At 43.7% G+C, this 23617-nt stretch overlaps 1 protein-coding gene across 4 annotated transcripts in view; it reads left to right on the top strand.

The window, feature by feature from the left end:
* Positions 1–22952, top strand: part of ODAD2 (outer dynein arm docking complex subunit 2) — a 367969-nt gene extending 345017 nt beyond the window's left edge. For 3 of the 4 annotated variants that reach the window (XM_063922013.1, XM_063922015.1, XM_063922014.1), the window contains exons 19-20: positions 6480–6701; positions 22390–22952. In XM_063922013.1, coding sequence (XP_063778083.1) covers positions 6480–6701; positions 22390–22503 — 336 coding nt within the window. In that variant the 3' untranslated portion in view covers positions 22504–22952. Of the gene's footprint in view, positions 1–6479; positions 6702–10214; positions 10303–22389 lie in introns of all 4 variants that reach the window. The other variant, XM_063922016.1, reaches the window with a different exon arrangement.
* Positions 22953–23617: the final 665 nt, after the last annotated feature.

Below are 23617 nucleotides of genomic sequence, written 5' to 3'. Positions count from 1 at the left end.
TTGTGCTGAATTATTTAAAAAACGACAGGGGCGTGCAAGAGATGCTGTCGGTGGCCCGAAGAATTGCGGGCCACTTTCGGCATTCAGCCACCGCGTGCCGAAGACTGGAGCACCACCAAACATTCCTTAACCTGCCCTGCCATCATCTGAAGCAAGAGGTGGTAACGAGGTTGAATTCAACCCTCTATATGCTTCAGTGGATGGAGGAGCAGCAAAAGGCCATTCAAGCCTATACATCTGCCCACGATATAGGCAAAGGAGGGGGAATGCACCTGACTCAAGCGCAGTAGAGAATGATTTCAACGTTGTGCAAGGTTCTGCAACCCTTTGAACTTGCCACACGTGAAGTCAGTTCAGACACTGCCAGCCTGAGTCAGGTCATTCCCCTCATCAGGCTTTTACAGAAGAAGCTGGAGACATTGAAGGAGGAGCTAAAACAGAGCGATTCCGCTAGGCATGTGGGACTTGTGGATGGAGCCCTTAATTCGCTTAACAAGGATTCACGGGTGGTCAATCTGTTGAAATCAGAGCACTACATTTTGGCCACCGTGCTCGATCCTAGATTAAAAACCTACGTTGTATCTCTCTTTCCGGCAGACACAAGTCTGCAGAGGTTCAAAGACCTGCTGGTGAGAAAATTGTCAAGTCAAGCGGAACGTGACCCGTCAACATCTCCTCCTTCACATTCTCCCGCAACTGGGGGTGCGAGGAAAAGGCTAAGAATTCCGTGCCCACCCGCTGGCGGTGATGCAGGGCAGTCTGGAGCGAGTGCTGACATCTGGTCCGGACTGAAGGACCTGCCAACGATTACTGACATGTCGTCTACTGTCACTGCATATGATTCTCTCACCATTGAAAGAATGGTGGAGGATTATATGAGTGACCGCATCCAAGTAGGCACGTCAGACAGTCCGTACGTTTACTGGTAGGAAAAAGAGGCAATTTGGAGGCCCTTGCACAAACTGGCTTTATTCTACCTAAGTTGCCGTCCCTCCAGTGTGTACTCCGAAAGAGTGTTTAGTGCCGCCGCTCACCTTGTCAGCAATCGGCGTACGAGGTTACTTCCAGCAAATGTGGAGAAGATGATGTTCATCAAAATGAATTATAATCAATTCCTCCGTGGAGACATTCACCAGCAGCAATTGCCTCCGGAAAGTACACAGGGACCTGAGATGGTGGATTCCAGTGGGGACGAATTAATAATCTGTGAGGCAGGGGATGTACACAGTGAAAGGGGTGAGGAATCGGAGGATGATGATGAGGTGGACATCTTGCCTCTGTAGAGCCAGTTTGTGCAAGGAGAGATTGATTGCTTCTTTTTTTGGTGGGGGCCCAAACCAACCAGTAATTTCAGTCACAGTCGTGTGGCAGACCCTGTCGCTGAAATGATGGGTTAGTAAAAGTGTGCATGTCCTGTTTATACAACATAAGGGTGGGTGGGAGGGCCCAAGGACAATTCCATCTTACACCTCTTTTTTCTTTCATTTTTCTTTGCATCATGTGCTGTTTGGGGACAATTTTTTTGAAGTGCCATCCTGCCTGACACTGCAGTGCCACTCCTAGATGGGCCAGGTGTTTGTGTCGGCCACTTGTGTCGCTTAGCTTAGTCACACAGCGACCTTGGTGCGCCTCTTTTTTACTTTGCATCGTGTGCTGTTTGGGGACAATTTTTTTGATGTGCCATCCTACCTGACATTGCAGTGCCACTCCTAGATGGGCCAGGTGTTTGTGTCGGCCACTTGTGTCGCTTAGCTTAGTCACACAGCGACCTTGGTGCGCCTCTTTTTTACTTTGCATCATGTGCTGTTTGGGGACAATTTTTTTGAAGTGCCATCCTGCCTGACACTGCAGTGCCACTCCTAGATGGGCCAGGTGTTTGTGTCGGCCACTTGTGTCGCTTAGCTTAGTCACACAGCGACCTTGGTGCGCCTCTTTTTTTCTTTGCATCATGTGCTGTTTGGGGACAATTTTTTTAATCTGCCATCCTGTCTGACACTGCAGTGCCACTCCTAGATGGGCCAGGTGTTTGTGTCGGCCACTTGTGTCGCTTAACTTAGCCATCCAGCGACCTCGGTGCAAATTTTAGGACTAAAAATAATATTGTGAGGTGTTCAGAATAGACTGAAAATTAGTGTAAATTATGGTTATTGAGGTTAAAAATACTATGGGATCAAAATGACCCCCAAATTCTATGATTTAAGCTGTTTTTGAGGGTTTTTTGTAAAAAAAACACCCGAATCCAAAACACACCCGAATCCGACAAAAAAAATTCAGGGAGGTTTTGCCAAAACGCGTCCGAATCCAAAACACGGCCGCGGAACCGAATCCAAAACCAAAACACAAAACCCGAAAAATGTCCGGTGCACATCACTAATTAGAATATATAAATGTTGCATAAATATATATAGTGAACCCCTAAATCACTATATTATAGTGAAATATATAGTCAGCACCCCGGCTTCGCACAGGTGCTGACTTGCTTCACTACAATCGCCCCGTTATTTTATACTATGTAGAATTACAAGCAGCGTAGCTATAACTTTCATTACTAAAAGAAAAATTGTTCTTACCTGCCATCTTTAGGTTTACTTATATGGCACTGAACATGGACTTGTCTCCTTTTGTCCATGCAACTTCGGATCAGCAGCCACCATCCTTGGGGAGAGGGCAAAGGCACAGTTGGGATGGTTGCCGAGTTACAGATAGAGGGATGCAGAGGAACACGTGGGGAAAGGGGGTCAGAGGAGTATATGGAGAGGGGGGTTCAGAGGATCACATGGAGAGGAAGAGGCCAGATTTCTACATGGAGAAGGGGGTCGGAGGCACGCTTGGGGGAGGTCAGAGGCACATACAGATGTGTCCTTATTAGATGTTGATGCGAATGGTAGCGTGGCGTTATCGCGGCATAGAGTTCCCTGCTGCAGATTGCAGTTTGCGATTGCACGCTGCGGTCCTGATATAACAAACTACTCACTGTCCCACACTAAATGTTCACCTCAGCAGTACCCCGTGTAGCCCTGCTCCCATATAGCCCCACCCTCATAGTGGGAGTAACCAGGTGTGGGAGGGCGCAGCTGTCTGTGATTAGCAGGTTGCTGCATGGTGCAGCCAGCGCAACAGCTACTTCATTCTCTCACTGTCATCATTGTCATGTACCCTGTAGTGAGATGGGTGTAGGGGGAGGCGGGCCCAGGGATGCTGCGGGCCTCATAGCAACTGCACTCCTTGCACCCATAGTAGCTACTCCCTTGGATACAAGTATCTGGACTGCCTAGTGATCGCGCTGAGCCCAAAAAAAACTGGGTCCCAGGGACTCCTCACTTTTAAAAACTGGGGTCCTACCTGTCCTTTTCTAGGTCCCATCGGAATGGAGGTTCTTATTAATCTTATTAATGATTTGGAAACTACAAAAGTGTTGCAAGGGGGGGGGGAGGGGGGTAACAATGCTGCTGGGCTGTGTAGCATACAAGACACTCTGCACCAGAGCTGTAACTAGACATTTTGGTGCTCTTCGGCAGAAAGTGACTGCGTGCTCCCCCTCCTATAATACAAAGCAAGGAAAGTGCGCGCCTGAGGCGCGCTGCAAAAATGTAGGGCCATGGCTTTGTGGGGAAAAGGCGTGGCCACATAATCGTGCCAATTCACATTACACCACACAGTTGTGCCGCTTATACACATTACACCAGGTAGAATCTCCTATACACACTACGCCAGGTAGAGCACGTTATACACTTTGCGTCAGGCAGAGCACATTATACAATTGCGCCAGGCAGAGCACATTATACACATTGCGCCAGGTAGAGCACGTTATACACTTTGCGCCAGGTAGAGCATGTTATACACATTGCACCAGGTAGAGCACGTTACATACTTTGCGCCAGGTAGAGCATGTTATACACATTGCACCAGGCAGAGCACATTACACACATTGCACCAGGACAGTAATGGAAAATGTGCAGTAAAAAACGTCAAAATTAACATTTAATGATGTGAACGTAAATCCTATAGTCCAGTGCTTCTCCAGCCGGGATGCGTTTAATTTACTGGTTGTCTGAATCCTGACAGCCGTCTCAATGCCGACACCGGAATCCCGACCTATGTAAGTATACCTACATTGTTACATTTGGGGCTGGGGGGAGATTACTTTAAATGACCCCTGGGCAAGTTAGGATTAGGCTACGAGGAAGGGGGGGGGGTGTTAGGGTTAGGCTGTGGGGAGGGGGGTTAGGGTTAGGCACCCACGGGGAGGGTTAGGCTGCGGGGAGCACCATTTTCAGTAGGAACGTGTGACACCACCATGCTATTGTCCATAACAACCAATCAGGATATACCTGTACTTTTCTTAGTAAAGTATAGCAACATCTGATTGGGCAACGCCATCTTTTAAGATTTGCACTGATGTTTTGTAAATAATTTTGTTTGTAAATATATTTGGTTGTTTATAATACTAGCTATGGCTTGTAAACCTGTTATTAAATACATACATAATGGCCAGAAAGAATGGCTTCTAGTCTTCAGGTATCAGTACTGCAGCAATTTTAATGGGGCCTCACATTGTACAAAAGATAAGCAGGTGCTTTTAACGGGAAGCAGTTAGCTTCTCAACAGACGGGATTCCGAAGAAGGAGGCAATGCCGGCGTCAAGATACAGACGACGCACAGGATGCTGGTGTCACATTACCGACATGCGGCATCCCGATCATTCCAGACAGTGGGATGCGCTGGGGTCCTGCCGTGGGGGCAGGGGGAGTTAGGTTTAGGCAGAAGGGGGTTAGGGTTATGCTGCAGAGCCAGGAAGATTAGGGACCGGGGAGGGAGGGTTAGGCACATGGAAGGGGAAGGTTAGGGTTAGGCACAAAGCAGGGGGGGGGGGTTAGAGTTAGGCACTTACAAAGGAGGGTTAGGGTAGGGGGCAGAGGAGGGTTAAGGGGTTACTGGGGGGCTGTCGGGATTCTGATGGATGGGATGCCACTGTCGGTATTCTAACCGCCGGCATCCCGTCCATCGGCAAATCATACTGATCCCCTTTTATCATACTAGCAACATGATAATGGCCCAAAAAATACATTTTTCTATTGACTTTCTTGGTTGTGGTTACAACTTACAAGGGAGGGAAAGCAATTGTGGGTGCTGTGCAGAAACTCCCTATTAATTCCATCTAAGTAATTAAAACTTTCATTACCTATAGTGTATAAACTAATGTAATACACAATATAGTTGTCATGCTCCAGATAAAATGGACATTGCCATGTTTAGTACATAAGAATATTTCATAGATGTTTTGTAGTCATTTTTCATTACAAGGTTTATACCTCCCTGATTATTATAATGGCCCTCATTCCGAGTTGTTTGCTCGTTCGCTGCTTTTAGCAGCATTGCACACGCTAGGCCGCTGCCCTCTGGGAGTGTATCTTAGCATAGCAGAATTGCGTACGACAGATTAGCAGAATTGCTAATAAATAATTCTTTGCAGTTTCTGAGTAGCTCGAGACTTACTCCTACACTGCGATCAGCTCGGCCCGTTTCGTTCCTGGTTTGACGTCACAAACACGCCCTGCGTTCGGCCAGCAACTCCCCCATTTCTCCAGACACTCCTGCGTTTTATCATGGCACGCCTGCATTTTTCTGCACACTCCCAGAAAATGGTCAGTTTCCGCCCAGAAACACCCACTTCCTGTCAATCACACTCCGATCACTTCAACTATGAAAATTCTTAGTTCGGACGTGAGTAAATCTACTAAGTTTTGTGCTAAAATACTTAGCGCATGCGCGCTGCGTACCATGCGCATGCGCATTTTTGCCTTAATCGCTCCGTTGCGAAAATCGTCAACGAGCGAACAACTCGGAATGACCCCCAATGTTGCAGTACAAAGTTACTATATAATTATTTCTTGCTATGAATGGCTTTACCCAGGCATTGGGAGAAAGTGGATTTAGTAAATATAATCATTTAACAGTCTTATATTTTTTATTACACCTGAAGTTACCCAAATGGATACATATTTAATGTTTCAAATTAATTTTAATTGGTTGTTTTGTAATATCTAAAGTTAATATGTGTGGTTATTACTGAAAAAGAATATGCTTGTAAGCGTGCGTCCACAAGATCCTGTCTCTGATTCCATCACTCCCATGGCACTTGGCTGCTAAAAAATTTTTAACAAGTCAATGTCTCTCTCCTGTGTGGAATGACAACATGCTGCAAACAGTAATAAAACCTAAGATAACATTTCTCTCATAAGATTTTGATGGCACCTAAGACTTGACAAGCGTTTTTTCTTGGTCATGGAAAGCCAATAATGTACATACTTTCTTTACCACAGTCTGTAAACTTCTCCATATTTTTTAAGCATTATCCCAACCATCAAGAGACCTATTAACAAAATGATCACTTTAAATGGAAAATGTAAGAAATGACCTGTATGTTTTCAAGCTATGCACAGAAAAATCACCCAAACTCTCTGCTTTGCTCTCTACAGACAGATGAAAAATTAAGGCGCCACTTGGCTGAAGCCATTTCACGCTGCTGCAGGTGGGGGAATAATAGAGTGGCATTTGGAGAAGCAAATGCTGTGGCCCCTCTGGTGCGATACCTGAGATCCAGTGACCCTGCCGTTCATCGTGCTACAGCTCAAGCTTTGTTCCAGCTCTCAGAGGATGCGAACAACTGCATTACAATGCACGAGAATGGTGTTGTGAAGGTAAGCTATACCGACAGAGCATTATTTCTATGGATGACACTGTTCCTTCTCTTGCTCTATGTTGGAGGTATGATAGCTGTCTGTTAAACAGAGGCATTCTAACATATCTCAGATGGCAGACTGTATATATATATATATATAATATTGTGTCTACGCGACCTTACTATTGTATGTTATCAGAGACCACTTACTTACACGGCTTGACTGGCCATCTGGCAGTTTTGGAAAATAGCAGAAGTGACCTGATGGGCCAATCCAGCTGTATGGAGGCTACAGAGCCAGTCCTACTCCCAGTGCTCTGCTCAGCCAAGCATGCGATACGGCGTAATGCGAGGCCACGCACCCATGACTCGCATTACGCCACCATGATGCGTGGCCATGTCCCTTTTCCTTTCCACATGTGCCTACAGCATGCACATAGGGGCTGATTCAAACCTGGACACAGCCATGCATTCACACGCAGCGGTCGCATCCAAAGGGTCTGCGCATGTGCAGCGGCATTTGTACGCGTGCGTGACCCTTCACATGGGATCACATACCAGAAGGATGCAATTGCGTAGTGATTGACAGCATAGGGCACAATGACTGGGCTGATTTTTAGCCTCTGACCACCATGCCTGGTTCAGAAGCCTTTGGTGTGTTTGTGGGGTTGAGGGTTTGAATCAGCCACCCTGCATCTATTGCTCTACAGCCACTCAAGCCATGTTTCCAGTGATTTCTTCTGAAATATAGTGCTGACGACACTGGAAAATCAACGCAAATATAGAGCATGTACAGAAGATAGCTGAGTCTCTGGAACTCTAGCAGATTCTTTGTTCATTCTGCACATGCGCCATATCTCTTCAGATTGTCAGTGAGAGGGGTCACAAATGTTTTTCACATGGGCCCCCTCACGTCTTATCAACTCTAAGGGGTGTATTCAATACCTGTCGGAAACTGCCGTCTTTTCGGAAAGACGTCAGTTTTTGACAGGTTTAGGTAGGAAGGGGTTGCAACCTATTCAGTGCCGGGCCATTTTTTCCGACAAGTCAGAAAAACCACGGAATCCATGTGGATTGTCGGATTAGTCGCGGATCCACGTGTTCCGCGGCCAAATACGACAGGTTCTGGCCCCGGTTCTAGTTGGATTGACATTGTCGGAAGCGGGGAGATGAGACGGGGGAGCGGGGACGCGGCGAGCATGTGACGGAGATCACCATGGAGAGCATGTGACGGAGACTACCACAGAGAGCATGTGACAGAGACCACCACGAAGAGGAGCGGTGACGGGTGAGTAGTGGCAGCAGCACAGCAGTGGCAGCAGCAGCATGGACGGCCACCGGCGCTCAGCATAGAGGACCCGGCCGCCGGATGTGATTGCACGGGGATTGAGCGGCGTCGGTCTCCCCAGAGTTGTTGGGAGCGGCCAAATCCAACAGTTGGATTTGGCTGCTCATTGAATACTGACCTGTCGGGTCCTTTCCATTCAACTCTGCATCAGACCCTGTAACAAAGAGCTGGACTCTTTCATCTCCTGCATGCTCACCAGCCCTTTCTAGTTTATAGATCGGTATAGTTAGCTGAATTGTCCTGTGTCGTGATTCTTGCACAGTGCTAGAAGGTAATATCTTACTGAACACACTCACTGTGGGGATTCTGTCAGGATCCTGACAGTCAGAATCCCGACAGTAAGTACTGGGTTAGTTTTAGGCACTAGGGGAAGGGTTAGGATAAGGCTGGGGGTGTGGTTAGGCGGTTAGGGGATTAGGCTGTGGGAGGGGACATATAGGATTAGGCTGCGCGAGGGGTAGGGTTAGGGATAGGCTGGGGGGGTTTTAGGGGGTTAGGGGATTAGGCTGCGGGAGGGGACAGATAGGATTAGGCTGCGCAAGGGGTAGGGTTAGGGATAGGCTGGGGGGGGGGTTTAGGGGGTTAGGGGATTAGGTTGCGGGAGGGGACAGGATTATGCTGCGGGAGGGGTAGGGTTATGGATAGGCAAGGGGAGGGGGGGGGGGTTGAAAAACCAGTATCTGTTGAATTCTAATAATTGGAATTCCGCTGTCGGGATCTCATCTGTCAGTTTTCCGATACCATGCCTTCACTGTGATATTGTACTGAACAATACACCTTTTAAAGTGTATGAAGTCCTCAATTTGAAGTTGGATGCTAAATCAGACCTGTTTATTTTCTTTAATACAGGACCAGAGTCTATGTTCAGAACAAATGTTTTACGGTCTATTTTAGAAAGGAGCAAAAGAGACATTTGCAAAGCACCCACAATTAGGATCCCTAGTACAAATAACACTGAAAAATCTACTGTCTCCGGGCCTGATTCAGAGAAGTCGGTAAACCCAGTGGTTTACGCACGTCTCTGATGTTTTGTAGTACTGCGCATGCACAGGATCGGTCCTGTACATGTGCAGAATGGGCCTTGCGAGATCACACACAGTGTGCCTCTTAAGCCGCGTTCATTTAGGGTGGGTCAATGGGGATCGTTCTACAAAACATGGGGGAGTATTATTCCTGTTTTGTAGGTTTGCCTCACCCCAGTAGCGTGAACAGCATAATGTGCAGGTTACTCAGATGCACAATGTTCACACAAGTGATCTGATAATGCATCCTCGGACACTGCAGCATATCACACAAGCCTGCAGGAGGCGTCTGCTGCTTTTGCATATTTTTATGGGATCCGGTCTCTAGGTCAACAGTAACTAGGCTGACACTATCTAGGTCGACCACTGTTGGTCAACAGTAACTAGGTCGACATGTTCTAGGTCGACAGGTCAAAAGGTCGTCATGAGTTTTTCACAATTTTTTTCTTTTTTTGAACCTTTTCATACTTAACGATCCACGTGGACTACGATTGGAACGATAATCTGCCCGAAGCATGGCGAGTGAAGCGAGCCATGCGAGGGGACAGGGAGCACTAATTGGGGTTCCCGGTCACTCTACAAAGAAACCGACACCCAAAAAAACATAAAAAAACTCATGTCGACCTTTTGTCCTGTCGACCTAGACCATGTCGACCTAAAGACCCTGTCGACCTAGAGACCCTGTCGACCAATAGTGCTCTACCTAGACACTGTTGACCTTGTTGCTATCTACCTTCCATACCACACCCATTTTTATACAGCAGCTGTGTCCATTTCTGAATCAGGCCTTCAGCCCATTTGGTTTCATACACACTCCAAAATTCCTTATTTTAAATAGTTTTATTAGTATACTGTATGCCGACACAATATTGTTTAAAAAGAGTTGTCCTTATGGTTACTTACTTCATTATATACATTAATTCCCTATATGTACAGAAAACAAAGTATTCATAATATGATGCATATTAGAATGAATGCATGCACTGAATAGTTGCAGTAATACTGCATTGATGTTGTATGTATTTATTCTAATATTTATCATTTTCTAAATCTATGTACATAGAGGTAACTGATGAGCATAGAGGACAGTAAGGACAACCCTTTTGCATGAATTGATAAAACAATTAGTTGGAAGTGCCATTACAGCTTTAGTTTTCCCTAGCCAAAGAGTGATGGGAATCAGCTGAGATGTACCCTAAGAGCCCAACAATGCCATAAAGGAGCCCTAGATGTGATGGAGTTATTACAGGGTAAATCTTGTATTATACTAAATAAGTAACGCTATAGATTTAACAGCTTCAAGGGGTTCTAAAGCTCCATATTCCTTTCATTTCGAGGGCTTGTATCGCCCTGCTTAAACGTGTTCACATCTACAACCAGCTCATTCTTCTCATCAAAGGTCCCTTCATACTTTTATTCAGTGCTCCCTTATTTCCTTGTTATACATATATTATTTGCTTGCTCTTTAATGTTAATATTTGTTTTTATTGGAAGTAAAATCTAATGAAAAAAAAGGGATGGCTTCATTACATATCATAAAAGGTCTATTCAGTGGTAACTGTACTGATCTACAATACACCATTTAGCAGATGCTGAAGCATCAGTAGGAAAAGTACCCACTGAACCATGAATCTTGTCTTCCAGCGATTATACCCAATTATTAACTAGCTGCAATTTATTTTTGTATTATTACTAGAGCTGATGACGTGCTTGCAGTGCAGTGGTGAAAGTAGTATAAATTAAGGTGATGCCTGTCACTTGCTATTAATTAGTTGGTCTGTATACCGCCAGGAGCAAGCTCACTAGTTAATCCATCATGTCCAGAAAAACATCTTAATCCCACGTTTTCTGCACCAGACTGCAAGCGCATCAATCATATCACTGTGAGGAAAATTCACAAAGACTAGAGAACTCATTAGACACCATCACTCTTTGCAGACTTTGTTTATATTAGGAAGAGGCTACTGTATGGTGAAAACTCCTTCTCATGATTTAAACTGTGTTTAATGGTATGTCAGGTGCTAACATTTTCCCAAAACCTGAAGGGAATAGCAAAGTGATGGCTCCAAACACACTGTTGTTGTAGTCCAGTTTAGACCAAAGTTGCCTACCTGTGACAGCAGTTTATTATATAAAGCTACCAAATGGGGAAAATGTGTTTTCAAGTCTTTTTTTTTTGTTTTTTTGTTATGAGGTCAGAAAGGTTTAGAATCTCTGTGAGTTAGACCTCTGACTGCAGTTAATTTTTCAAAAACTAGAGTACGACTATCAAAAGACTTGATGGTTGGAATACACAACAAGTCCTACATTATAGTCTGTCTGATCTCATCTGGGGGAAAACTCCAGCAAGGGAGACTAGCTTATCTTTGCCTAACTGTGTACATAGAAAGACATCTAATTTAGTATCGTTTGGATACCTTACTGTGTGGTTGGCATGAGGGCTTCTCTTGGCAGATGTCGAGCATCTTTTTAACCTTACAAAAAGGAGCTTGTACTGCTATCCTGTTTTCTTGAACGACTCAACAATGACAGCCCCTTGAAGCCCTTCCATGAGCAAATTAAGCATTTCAAGTTAGAGGTAGCCACTATATACGGAGGCTGAATCATTATATTTGAAAAGTCAAATAAAAAAGTTTTAAACTTGTGTAAAATGCAATGTATAAACAAGTATACCTAAATATATATATGTGTAGCTCAATTTAATGGAAAAGATTGCTACTGACTATGTCTGCCAGTAACGCAGTGAGCCAGAAAAGAGGAATCTGGCACTGTCCACGGTCAGCAACTTCATCTTTCATCTGTATTTCTTTTCTGTATTTATCTTGCTTCAAGAATATTCAGAGAATGTCTTTTCCTTCCGACTTGGCTCTTTCTAAAAACCACAGAAATACTCAAAGCAACGTCTTGCAATTGTTCAGCTCTATGTACAGTACAAGGCTGGGGCTCTGCTAAATAGCAAATGTATATTTAATTTGACAGCTATAAAATAAAAGATAAAGTGCTACTTAAGACTTGTTCTTGTATACCGTAAAAGCACGGTAGACCTTTGATTTTAAGTACTTTTTTTCCTGGTTTAAGTTGACATACTCTGGATGACTTCATAGTAAGGCAAATTGCCAGATGATTTTTAGTTTTTCTTATGTTAATAAAAACATTAGCATAGCCCTTAACATTGCAGTATCTCAATAACTGGCTAAATAGATGAGCTGTTACTGGATTTTGGCAGTAAGAATATGTGTTTCCCTTTCATCAAAATGTTATTATTTATTTGTATTTTATATTTTGTACGTATTAGAAAGTGCGTAGCAACCATAGGTGCAACTGCTGTGGGGCCCAGAGCTGAGGAGGGCCCACCTTCCTGTCACAATTACAGGTGGTACATGCATTTGGGTGGTACATAGGGGCCCTTACACACTTTTTCCTTGGGGACTACTGTATATCTAGTTTTGCCCCTAGACCTGCTCATTGTTATTTGGTATTAACTGAACCGGGTGGGCATTATAATGTTGCATAATATGAGTCACTATAATGTGGCATAATATGAACTGGGGCACTGTAATGTGGCATAATATGAACTGGGGGCACTCTATGTCATAATGTGAATTGGGGGTACTGTGTGGCATAATGTGTACTGGCAGCTCTACAGTGTGACATAATGTGAACTAGGACACTATTATGGTTCATGAAATAAAGTAGCGCACTACTGTCGCGGTATAACATTAACTAGGACACTATAATGGTTCAGAAAATTAACTAGGGCATTATTATGGGGCAAAAAATTAACAACTGCTGCGGAGAGGTGTCTAGAAGCATTGGGACAGGAGCCCCTTCAAAATGTTACTATGGGGGCCCACAAAGTTCTGGCTATTCCCCTGCCTATTAGTATCTTTAGCAACAAGGCACATGTTTGTTTACGCACTTGTCTGTTTAGCCCAAAATCCAGTGAGCTTTGCCTGCGTGAGAACGCCCTGCCACATCCCAGTTCTATCTCTCCAGAGTATGCGCAGTGTGTAGTCAACCTCAGTAAGCTTGGAGTACTTTCAACTATGTATCAGAACCTTTGTTTTATAGATCTATATTTTATTTCAGCTGGTCAGTGCTACGTAATAGTAACTATACCAGTTACATACTAATAGCATACATTTTATTCAAATATATCATTAGTAATTTAGTGATACCATACATTTAAGTGTAAAATGTAGTTTCCTTTCATTTACATTGAGAACATTCTAGTCATTAAATAACATAATGTTAATAGCATAAATGTTATGTAACCCATAGCAATCTATCAGATATTGAGCAGTGCTCATGACTCTAATGAGAGCAAGCATCTAATTGGTTGCTGTGGATAGAACATTGCACTGTTTACACCACGTTATATAAGACAAGTCTTCATATGTTCCAATGTAGGACATAACTTGGGAATGTATTTCTTTTACCTGTAAGACTGCAAATTCAGCTATGTGTCACAAGTAACAAGGTTATCAGATAAAGTCAGTGTCTGCATTCAATTTATGCCTATCCTCAGTGACTCTGGATTCTGAGCTGTGCTAAAGCCATAAGGAAACTATGCAGCTGGGATGAGTGATAACAGATTTCCCTGTGGTTATCAGCCACATTGTCAGTATGAGTAGAAGATCTGCTATATTTTATCGGAGGGGATGGCTTTCATTGGAGCACTTAACATGAAAGAATGTTTACTGCACTATTGAACAGACCTGTCATTGTCAAACACTGTCCAAATATTACCTTTTTGGACAGTTTCAGCACATTCCATTAAATTCCCTTAATAGAGAATGATCTGGATTACGTTTTTATCGGCTGGCTTCACTTTTGATTGCCTACTGTGCTGAACGCCACCTGGGATCTAATCAAATAGATCCGCCCTTGTAAGAAGTCTAATGGCTTTCTGCTATTTTATGCCATGAAGTACATTGGAATATGAGAAGCAGCTGTCCGAGTAACATGTAAAAGTTAGTGTCCTAGGATTTTTCCTCAGATGTCCTACAAATCTGCATTGTTTTACCAGTTTCCATCTTGTTTTATAATCTCCTCATTATCCCTGACCCTGGAAAGGGTGACAGAACATTTGAACTATCTCCCAGCAGAGGGTTTGGCTATTGTGGGCACTTCTAGCAAAAATGTCCACGTCTGTCCCCATCTGCATAAAAAAGTGCAAACAAAAACAAAGTTAAAAAACTATCAGTTTAAACAGCATAAAAAAAAGCAAAACTATAAAAATAAAATAAAGAACAAAAAGTAGGCATTGAAATGGGCAAATTGAACATAGAAGATTTAAATTTTATTTTAGCAATGTTTTCTCTTAGTAATTAGTTAATGTTTAACGCAGAAAGAATTCCTCCACATATGCCTGAATTAATAATCTGCTGTTCAGTGTGACTGTATACAGAGTATTTTTCTTAAAAAGTTCCTTTAACGTCATATTATGAATTGGTTATTTTAGCTTATTTTGCTATATATCTATGGGATCCATTATCCAAAATGCTTTGGTTTTCCTGATAAGGGTTTTTAACATTTCCCCATGGTGTCCCTGGGGTCCCCCAATTAAATTATTTAGCAGTGATGCTTACAGTAACTGTAACACAAAAAACTTGGTTGATCAAGTCTGTGTGTGTAACCTTTTTATCATTCTGGTTATCTGAACTGTCTAGATAATTGGTTTTGGATAAAGTTCTCATCCTGAACCGATTGGGTTTGAAGTTTGAACTCACAGTTAAAAGATACATTCAGATATTAATAAATGTGTTTGAATATGTTTAAAGCTCGCTATACACTTGAACCATGTAATAAACACGCCAACAGATGTTCCAGTTTCACTTACAGTCATACAATCCCAGAACACACGATCTCTTCCATACACTCTATGGGGTATATGCAATTGTGGTCGAATTCCCGAAATTGGCGAATTTCGGGTCATTTTCGACCAAAAAAAAAAATTCGCCTATGCAATGCAGTGTTTTCCGACCAAAAAACGGACTTTCAAAATTCGACTTTTTGAAATTCGACTTTTTGCAAATTCGACTTTTCTGCAATGATACAAGTGCTGCAATTCGACCAAAGCATATTCAATTCAAGTTTGGAAATTCGACAGCAGTGCTTTTAGACAGCAAATTCGTCATTTTCAATCCGCCACACTTTGGAGGGTGAAAACAAATAAAAAAATTTTAAACATGTTTTTTTTGGTGTTTTTTTTTTTGGGAATAGCAGATCTATTTATATTAGAAGGGATTAGGTACTTTTTTTTTTGGGGGGGGAGGCACAAATATTATTTATATATTTTTAAAAATATTATTTTTTTTTATTTTTTTTTTATTGCTGGAACGGTAAAATCAGAAAAAAAAATGGCGTGGGGTCGCCCCTCCAAAGCATAACCAGCCTCGGGCTCATTGAGCTGGTCCTGGTTCTAAAAATGCGGGGGAAAAATTGACAGGGGATCCCCCGTATTTTTAAAACCAGCACCGGGCTCTGCGCCTGGTGCTGGTGCCAAAAATACGGGGGACAAAAAGAGTAGGGGTCCCCCGTATTTTTAACACCAGCATCGGGCTCCACTAGCTGGACAGATAATGCCACAGCCGAGGGTCACTTTTATGCCGTGCCCTGCGGCCGTGGCATCAAATATCCAACTAGTCACCCCTGGCCGGGGTACCCTGGGGGAGTGGGGACCCCTTCAATCAAGGGGTCCCCCCCAGCCACCCAAGGGCCAGGGGTGAAGCCCGAGGCTGTCCCCCCCCCATCCAATGGGCTGCGGATGGGGGGGCTGATAGCCTTTGTGATAAAAAAAAGATATTGTTTTTTCCATTAGTACTACAAGTCCCAGCAAGCCTCCCCCGCAAGCTGGTACTTGGAGAACCACAAGTACCAGCATGCGGGAGAAAAGCGGGCCCGCTGGTACCTGTAGTACTACTGGGAAAAAAATACCCAAATAAAAACAGGACACACACACCGTCGACAGTAAAACTTTATTTCACACTACCGACACACACATACTTACCTATGTTCACACGCCGACATCGGTCCTCTTCTCCATGTAGAATCCACGGATACCTGAAAAGCAAAGTTCAATATACTCACCTCAGGGTCCAGAGATAAATCCACGTACTTGGCAAAAAAAGAAAACGCAAATACCCGCTCCAGAACGGACTGAAAGGGGTCCCATGCTGACACATGGGACACCTTTCCACGAATGAGACCTGTCAGTGACAGCTGTCACTGACAGGTCTCTAAGCCAATCAGGAAGCGCAACTTCGTTGCGCTCACCTGATTGGCTGATCGCTGTGACAGCGCATCGCACAGCTCCCTCCATTATATTCAATGGTGGGAACTTAGCGGCTAGCGGTGAGGTCACCCGCCGGTCAGCGGCTGACCGGCGGGTGACCCCACCGCTAGCCGCAAAGTTCCCACCATTGAAAGTAATGGAGCGGCTTTGCGAGGCGCTGTCAGAGTACAGACGGCGTCCAGCCAATCAGGTGAGCGCCACGGCAGTAGCGCTTCCTGATTGGCTGAAGGGACATCAGTGACAGGAGTCACGTGATGTCCCGGCATTCGGGGAAAGGAGTCTAATGTGAAAACATTGGACCCCTTTCATTAGTCCGGTGGATCGTGTTCGGTTTGTTTTTTTACAAAGTACGTGGATTTACCTCTGGACCTGGACCTCTGGACGCTGGAAGGTGAGTATAATTTTTTGACAGGTACCCTCGGATCGTCGGAGATCGTTGCAGTCGGCGTGTCAACACAGGTAAGTATGTGTGTGTCGGCGTATGAAATAAAGTTTTACTATCAAGGTGTGTGTGTCCTGTTTTTATTTGGGTATTTTTTTCCCAGTAGTACTACAGGTACCAGCGGGCCCGTTTTTCTCCCGCATGCTGGTACTTGTGGTTCTCCAAGTACCAGCTTGCGGGGGAGGCTTGCTGGGACTTGTAGTACTAATGGAAAAAACAATATCTTTTTTTTTATCACAAAGGCTATCAGCCCCCCCATCCGCAGCCCATTGGATGGGGGGGGACAGCCTCGGGCTTCACCCCTGGCCCTTGGGTGTCTGGGGGGGGGGGACCCCTTGATTGAAGGGGTCCCCACTCCCCCAGGGTACCCCGGCCAGGGGTGACTAGTTGGATATTTGATGCCACGGCCGCAGGGCACGGCATAAAAGTGACCCCCGGCTGTGGCATTATCTGTCCAGCTAGTGGAGCCCGATGCTGGTGTTAAAAATACGGGGGACCCCTACTCTTTTTGTCCCCCGTATTTTTGGCACCAGCATCAGGCGCAGAGCCCGGTGCTGGTTTTAAAAATACGGGGGATCCCTGGCCGATTTTTCCCCTGCATTTTTAGAACCAGGACCAGCTCGATGAGCCCGAGGCTGGTTATGCTTTGGAGGGGGGACCCCACGCCATTTTTTTTTCGGGTTTTTCCCCGTTTTTTCCCGTTTTTTAAAATCGCGGCAAAATCCGCCAAATCGGCCGATTTTCGCCCGCGACTCTGGCGAATCCGTTTTTCATTGCATATGGTGAATTCCGGAAGCCACCTTCCGGAATTCACCTGGCGAATTTGGTCGAATTGAAAAAACGGCGATAATTGCCGCGAATTCGCCCGCTATTGCATATACCCCTATGCAGTCTTCGGATCGATAACATGATATATCTTGTTTAGGGATTGTAGCCAAATGTTTGTTGCTCCTGTACAGTGCAGCACATTGGATGGGTGGATACGATGAATGGCGTGTGAATGATAGATTGGGTATACACCGTATACGTTGGTCATGCGGATTAGCTGACACAACCAATATTGCACAATATATTGTATAGTGTGTACCCATGATACTGTATATCGTATAGTGTACCCACCTTAATTTTTGCCTCAAAATAGATATACCAGTCATTATAATCAAGTTATTGGTGATGATTGGGGCTTTAGCGTATATTAAAAAACTGAAAAAAATACAAATGCTTCAACCAGCACCAGGCTATGGCAGGCTCTGGCAAGTTGGGCTGGTCCCACTATTTCAGGGAGTCTTGAAACATTGGTTCTCCCTGTCATAGTGCATCACAGTCCTCACCTGTCCAGCACAGGAGAAAGAGTTAGGGTTAAGGGGTGAGGGGTAGCAAGCTTACCCGGGATTCTAAACAGCGGGATGCGGCAGACGGTATTCTGACCGCCCGCATCCCAAACGCTGACATTTCCATCCCAACCCATCTCTACAAGTGCCAGCATAACCATGGTTGTCAGAGCATTCTAATGGTTGTAGAAACTACCAGCGTGCCCTGGCATCTAGAGCTTGCGGCGATGCTGTGATTTGTGGACTCACATAGTCATGTATAACAGAAATTGGAATTACTAATGAAAAAAAATGGGGGAAAAATCAACAGTTTGCACTTATTATATTGGGGAGGGGGATGAAGCGTGCTTCTTTGTAGGGTTTTTGCTTTTTTATCATATTTTATGACAAATGAAAGATCTGTGTTGAGTACCTTCATCAGCATGAATCTTTGCATTGGCCCTTCAACAAAAGACGCACCTCCTCGTAGGTGGCAGATGAAACCACATCTAATTCAGTTGCATTTATATGAACACCTCTTACTGTGTTTGGCCTACGTATGCCTTCCCCCCGTCCCTCCCCCCCCCCCCCCCTACACACACACACACACACACACACACACCATCACACTCATTCTGCGTCATTTAGGCCCAATAAACACTTGCCGATTTTGAGCTGAAAGTAGCTCACTTTTGGTGTTTTGAGCCCAGTGTGTATGCCTCGGTGATGAGCGCTGATGCGCAGAATGTCTATGAATAGAACTGTGTCCACGATATTGTTAAATCATTCTGCTTTGTGGAATGGTTAAGATATATAAATGTAGAATTCTGTGAGTGTAAATTAAGACCAAATTTCAACCACAAAAATAAAAAACCATAATGAAAAATAAGTCCAAATTGTGTTACTTTCTCTTATCCTGATAACACAGGTGCTCCCTTATACTGATAGCATAGGTGCTCTCTTATACTGAAAGCATAGGTGTTATCTTATACTGATAGCATAGGTGTTCTCTTATACTGATAGTATATGTGTTCTTTTATCCTGATAGCATAGGTGTTCTCTTATACTGATAGCATATGTGTTATTTTATTCTGATAGCATAGGTGTTCTCTTATACTGATAGTATATGTGTTATTTTATTCTGATAGCATAGGTGTTCTCTTATACTGATAGCATATGTGTTCTTTTATCCAGATAGCATAGGTGTTCTCTTATACTGATAGCATATGTGTTCTTTTATCCTGATAGCATAGGTGTTCTCTTATACTGATAGCATAGGTGTTCTCTTATACTGATAGCATAGGTGTTCTCTTATACTGATAGCATAGGTGTTCTCTTATACTGATAGCATAGGTGTTCTCTTATACTGATAGCATAGGTGTTCTCTTATACTGATAGTATATGTGTTATTTTATTCTGATAGCATAGGTGTTCTCTTATACTGATAGCATATGTGTTCTTTTATCCAGATAGCATAGGTGTTCTCTTATACTGATAGCATATGTGTTCTTTTATCCTGATAGCATAGGTGTTCTCTTATACTGATAGCATAGGTGTTCTCTTATACTGATAGCATAGGTGTTCTCTTATACTGATAGCATAGGTGTTCTCTTATACTGATAGCATAGGTGTTCTCTTATACTGATAGCATATGTGTTCTTTTATCCTGATAGCATAGGTGTTCTCTTATCCTGATAGCATATGTGTTCTTTTATCCTGATAGGATAGGTATTATTTTATCCTAATAGCATAGGTATTGTCTTATACTGATACCATATGTGTTCTCTTATCCTGATAGCATAGGTATTCTCTTATACTGATAGCACAGGTGTTCCTTTAAGGTGGTTACACACGGAGAGATCCGTGCTTAATTTCTAAGCAATCTGACTAGATTGCTTAGAAATTAAGCACGTATCTCTCCGTGTGTATGCCCTATAGCGATGTGCGGACCTACGCTGCGCTTTCGCCGGTACTAGAGTGGCCTGCATGCAGTCACAATCTAGTAAATCGCTCACTTCGCTGCTGTGTGAAGTGAGCGTCCCCCCCCCCCCCCCTACCTTGCTCAGCACACATCACGCTGTGTGCTGAGCGGGGGGAGAGATGTATGCTGAGCGGTCTGTGCTAGATTGCTCAGCACACATCTCCCCGTGTGTACGAGGCTTTAAGGTGTGCACACATGGAGTGATATGGCTCAGCGATGTTTACTATATAGTCAAAAGTGATAAGAAAGTTAGGGGGTCATTCCGACCTGATCGCATGCTAGCTATTTTTTGCAGCACTGCGATCAGGTCAAAACTCGGCATTGCTTCCTCCCACAATGCGCAGGTGCGTCGTACAGGTACAAAGTGGATCAGTGCTGGGCGATGGATTTAACGAAGAATCCATTCGCACAGCCGATCGCAAGAAGATTGACAGGAAGAAGGCGTCTATGGGTGTCAACTGACCGTTTTCAGGGAGTGGTTGGAAAAATGCAGGCATGTCCAAGCGTTTGCAGGGCGGATGTCTGACGTCAATTCCGGGACCGGAGAGGCTGAAGTGATCGCAGCGGCTGAGTAAGTTCAGACCTACTCAGAAACTGCACAAACTGTTTTTGTACCGCTCGGCTGCACAAGCGTTCGCACACTTGCAAAGCGAAAATACACTCCCCCATAGGCGGCGACTATGATCGCAGCGCTGCAAAAAATAGCTAGCAAGCGATCAACTCGGAATGACCCCCTTAGTGCATATCTCTCCGTGTGTATGCCTGAATGACTTTTGTTATATTTACATTTTATTAGATACTATTGAAATGTAAAATACTTCTTTAATTGCATTCTTACATAACATCGGAACAAGCAAAGTAGTTGTTTAAATTTCTAAATATAATCAGATGAATTTCATATACTGAGACAGAAGTCGTCTAGTAATTCTGCCCTTATATACTTAATCTCATTAGACCACTTTGGCTTTATATTACATTTTAGTTGAGTTTTACAATCTCTATGCTCAGTAATTTTGTGGTAGAAAAGCATGCATGGAGCATATTTACATGATAACATAAGCAGACCATTAAGACATACAGTACTTAAGGCTGATTTCTATCCAGAATGGAAATACTGTAGTACTCTCCTTGTCAAAACAAACAGCAGAATCCATGCTTCAGCTAAATACTCATTTAAATACTTTCTCATATCTATGCTTGATTCCCCTACCTCATATTGTAAGTGGCACTAGCAAAGCTGCAAAAACAAATGCCCCAGCACAAATTATGGAGGAAATGGGCTAATAGTACAGATAGATAGGGTGTTGGTCAGTACCGTTATTAAGACAGTCCCAGTGTGATATTATTATTAATATTTAAGACATAAAAAAGGCGCCAACAAGCATACATTGTGGAGGGGAAAAATTCAACATAATTATTACAGCGAATGAAAAGGCTGTGCCACTGCGCCGGAGTCATTGCTTCCTCCTGCACATGCACCTTCTTTCTAAATCCATTGCACATCCATTGACGGAGCTGACATCAAAAGTCTTGAGGTTGTGTGGGTAAGTGGGGTGGTCGAAAAGATGGGTGGTTGGGGTGCTGCACTCAGTCCCTTCCTCCTCATAAAAAGCCTCTGAGGGCGATGCAATTGCTACTCACAAAGCAAACAATAATTTTACAACAGAACCTTTCAAGCAGTTGCTTCCTGGTTCAGCTAATATACCGCCACTCCGGTACTGATTCACATAGGAAGAGGTATGTAGCATGGGAAGCGCTAGGTAAAAGACAGTTTGACTCAAATATACAGTATCATAGTGGTAAATGGAGATAATTATGCAGTACATTTATGCAGTTACAGATTGATGATGGATCACAGTTTATTGCAGTACCACCAACAACAGGATAACCCTAAGAAATATCCCTCTGGAAAGAGGTGTACGGCTACTCCAAAAGAGTCATGGTAGATCCAGTTGCTTTGTTTCACAATATAAGATCACATGGTAAAAACAGGGGTACCAGAACAGATCAAGTACCGGGAATATTTATTGAAGTGAATGAAGAACAGCATATACACTTAGAAGATTTATACTGTCTTCGTCAATTCACAACTGTCCCACTAAGCAGATACCTGTTTGCCAGGCTCTTGGGGGTTCTGTTATGCATATTGGGGTCAAATCTTTCCTCTTCTTCAGTGAAACACTCTACTGGCTGTCAGCAGGAGCCACAGATTGTAGGTATAACAGCTGAACTAAATTCCATAGAGCATACCACACTGTGCACCTGCCTTGTATTAGATTGACAGATTGCCCTTTTTCTTTTTTTTAGCTGCTTATTGACATGGTTGGCTCTTCAGATGACGTCCTTCAAGAGGCAGCTGCTGGTTGCATAGCCAACATACGCCGACTGGCTCTGGCCAATGAAAAAGCAAGATATGGCTAACACGTGAAGAAGAGTAACTATTTCTACTTTTTGCTACATCCAACTTCACAATAAATTGAAAAATAGGAAACCGGGGTCTACTACGATATCCCGGCTGTCGGGATCCCGGCACCAGGATCAGCACAGCCGGAATGCCGGCAGTGGGGCGACCGCAAAAGAGCCCCTTGTGGGCTTCCGGCGATCGCCACGCTGCAGGCACAGTGTCTGTTTATTCTCCCTCCAGGGGTGTCGTGGACACCCCAAGAGGGAGAATAGTTGTCGGTATCCCGGCTGTCGGAATATCGAATGCTTCCCGGGAAACTGTTCCATACACGCCATTGATCAGGCCACAAGCTGGCAGTCTCACCTCTGGTACACGTTACATAGATTTACTGAATAACCTGTTATGCAATGTTTATTCTGACATGTTTATGTAAATTGTTCATCACTAATAAAAGCCACAAAACACAGTGTATGTAATGTGTCCTGATTATGTCAACATGTGTTGTGTAGTTTATTGTGTGTTACAGAACTGGATCTTATAAATCTGTCATTGTGTTCTGTGCCATGTTTTTAGACCCACAAAAAGCATGCTGACTACAGATCAGACCTGAGGTCTGGCATTGCAGAAAAAGAAATCCGAATAGCTGGAATGTCTACATAATTCCACTAGCATGCTGTCATTTCTTACAGTGTTACAATGTTACCAGCTTCAAACATCAGCATGACATCTAATTATAACCAAACAGCTAATATATATACTTCAACTGGTTCATTACGTTGAGCAAATATGCAGTGGAACAAAACCTTACTGTGTCCCAGTACAAATATACCAGCAAGGCCATACCCAGCAAGCACAAACGTAAATATTGCAGTCATCCACATGAGTGTTCCTTGCCAAATCTGCCTGTCACACTAATATTACAGAATGTGAAGTTACTAGTTTTACTCACTATAAAAAATTCTTTAGGTATTTTATTCCACATTTTATCATCAACAATTTGTGACTGTTTGCCAGTATGTGTCATGTCAGCATATGCAGATTTATAATTGATGTAAAATTCCATCAGTCATTTGGATATATGATATAAATAGCAGGGATTCACATCTTCAATCTGCGGACTGCCAAGGTTTT

Source organism: Pseudophryne corroboree, chromosome 5 (assembly GCF_028390025.1).
Source record: "Pseudophryne corroboree isolate aPseCor3 chromosome 5, aPseCor3.hap2, whole genome shotgun sequence".
Classification (NCBI taxonomy): Eukaryota; Metazoa; Chordata; class Amphibia; order Anura; family Myobatrachidae; genus Pseudophryne; species Pseudophryne corroboree.
Note: the sequence above shows the minus strand (reverse complement) of the source record. Positions and strands in the feature narration are given on the sequence as shown.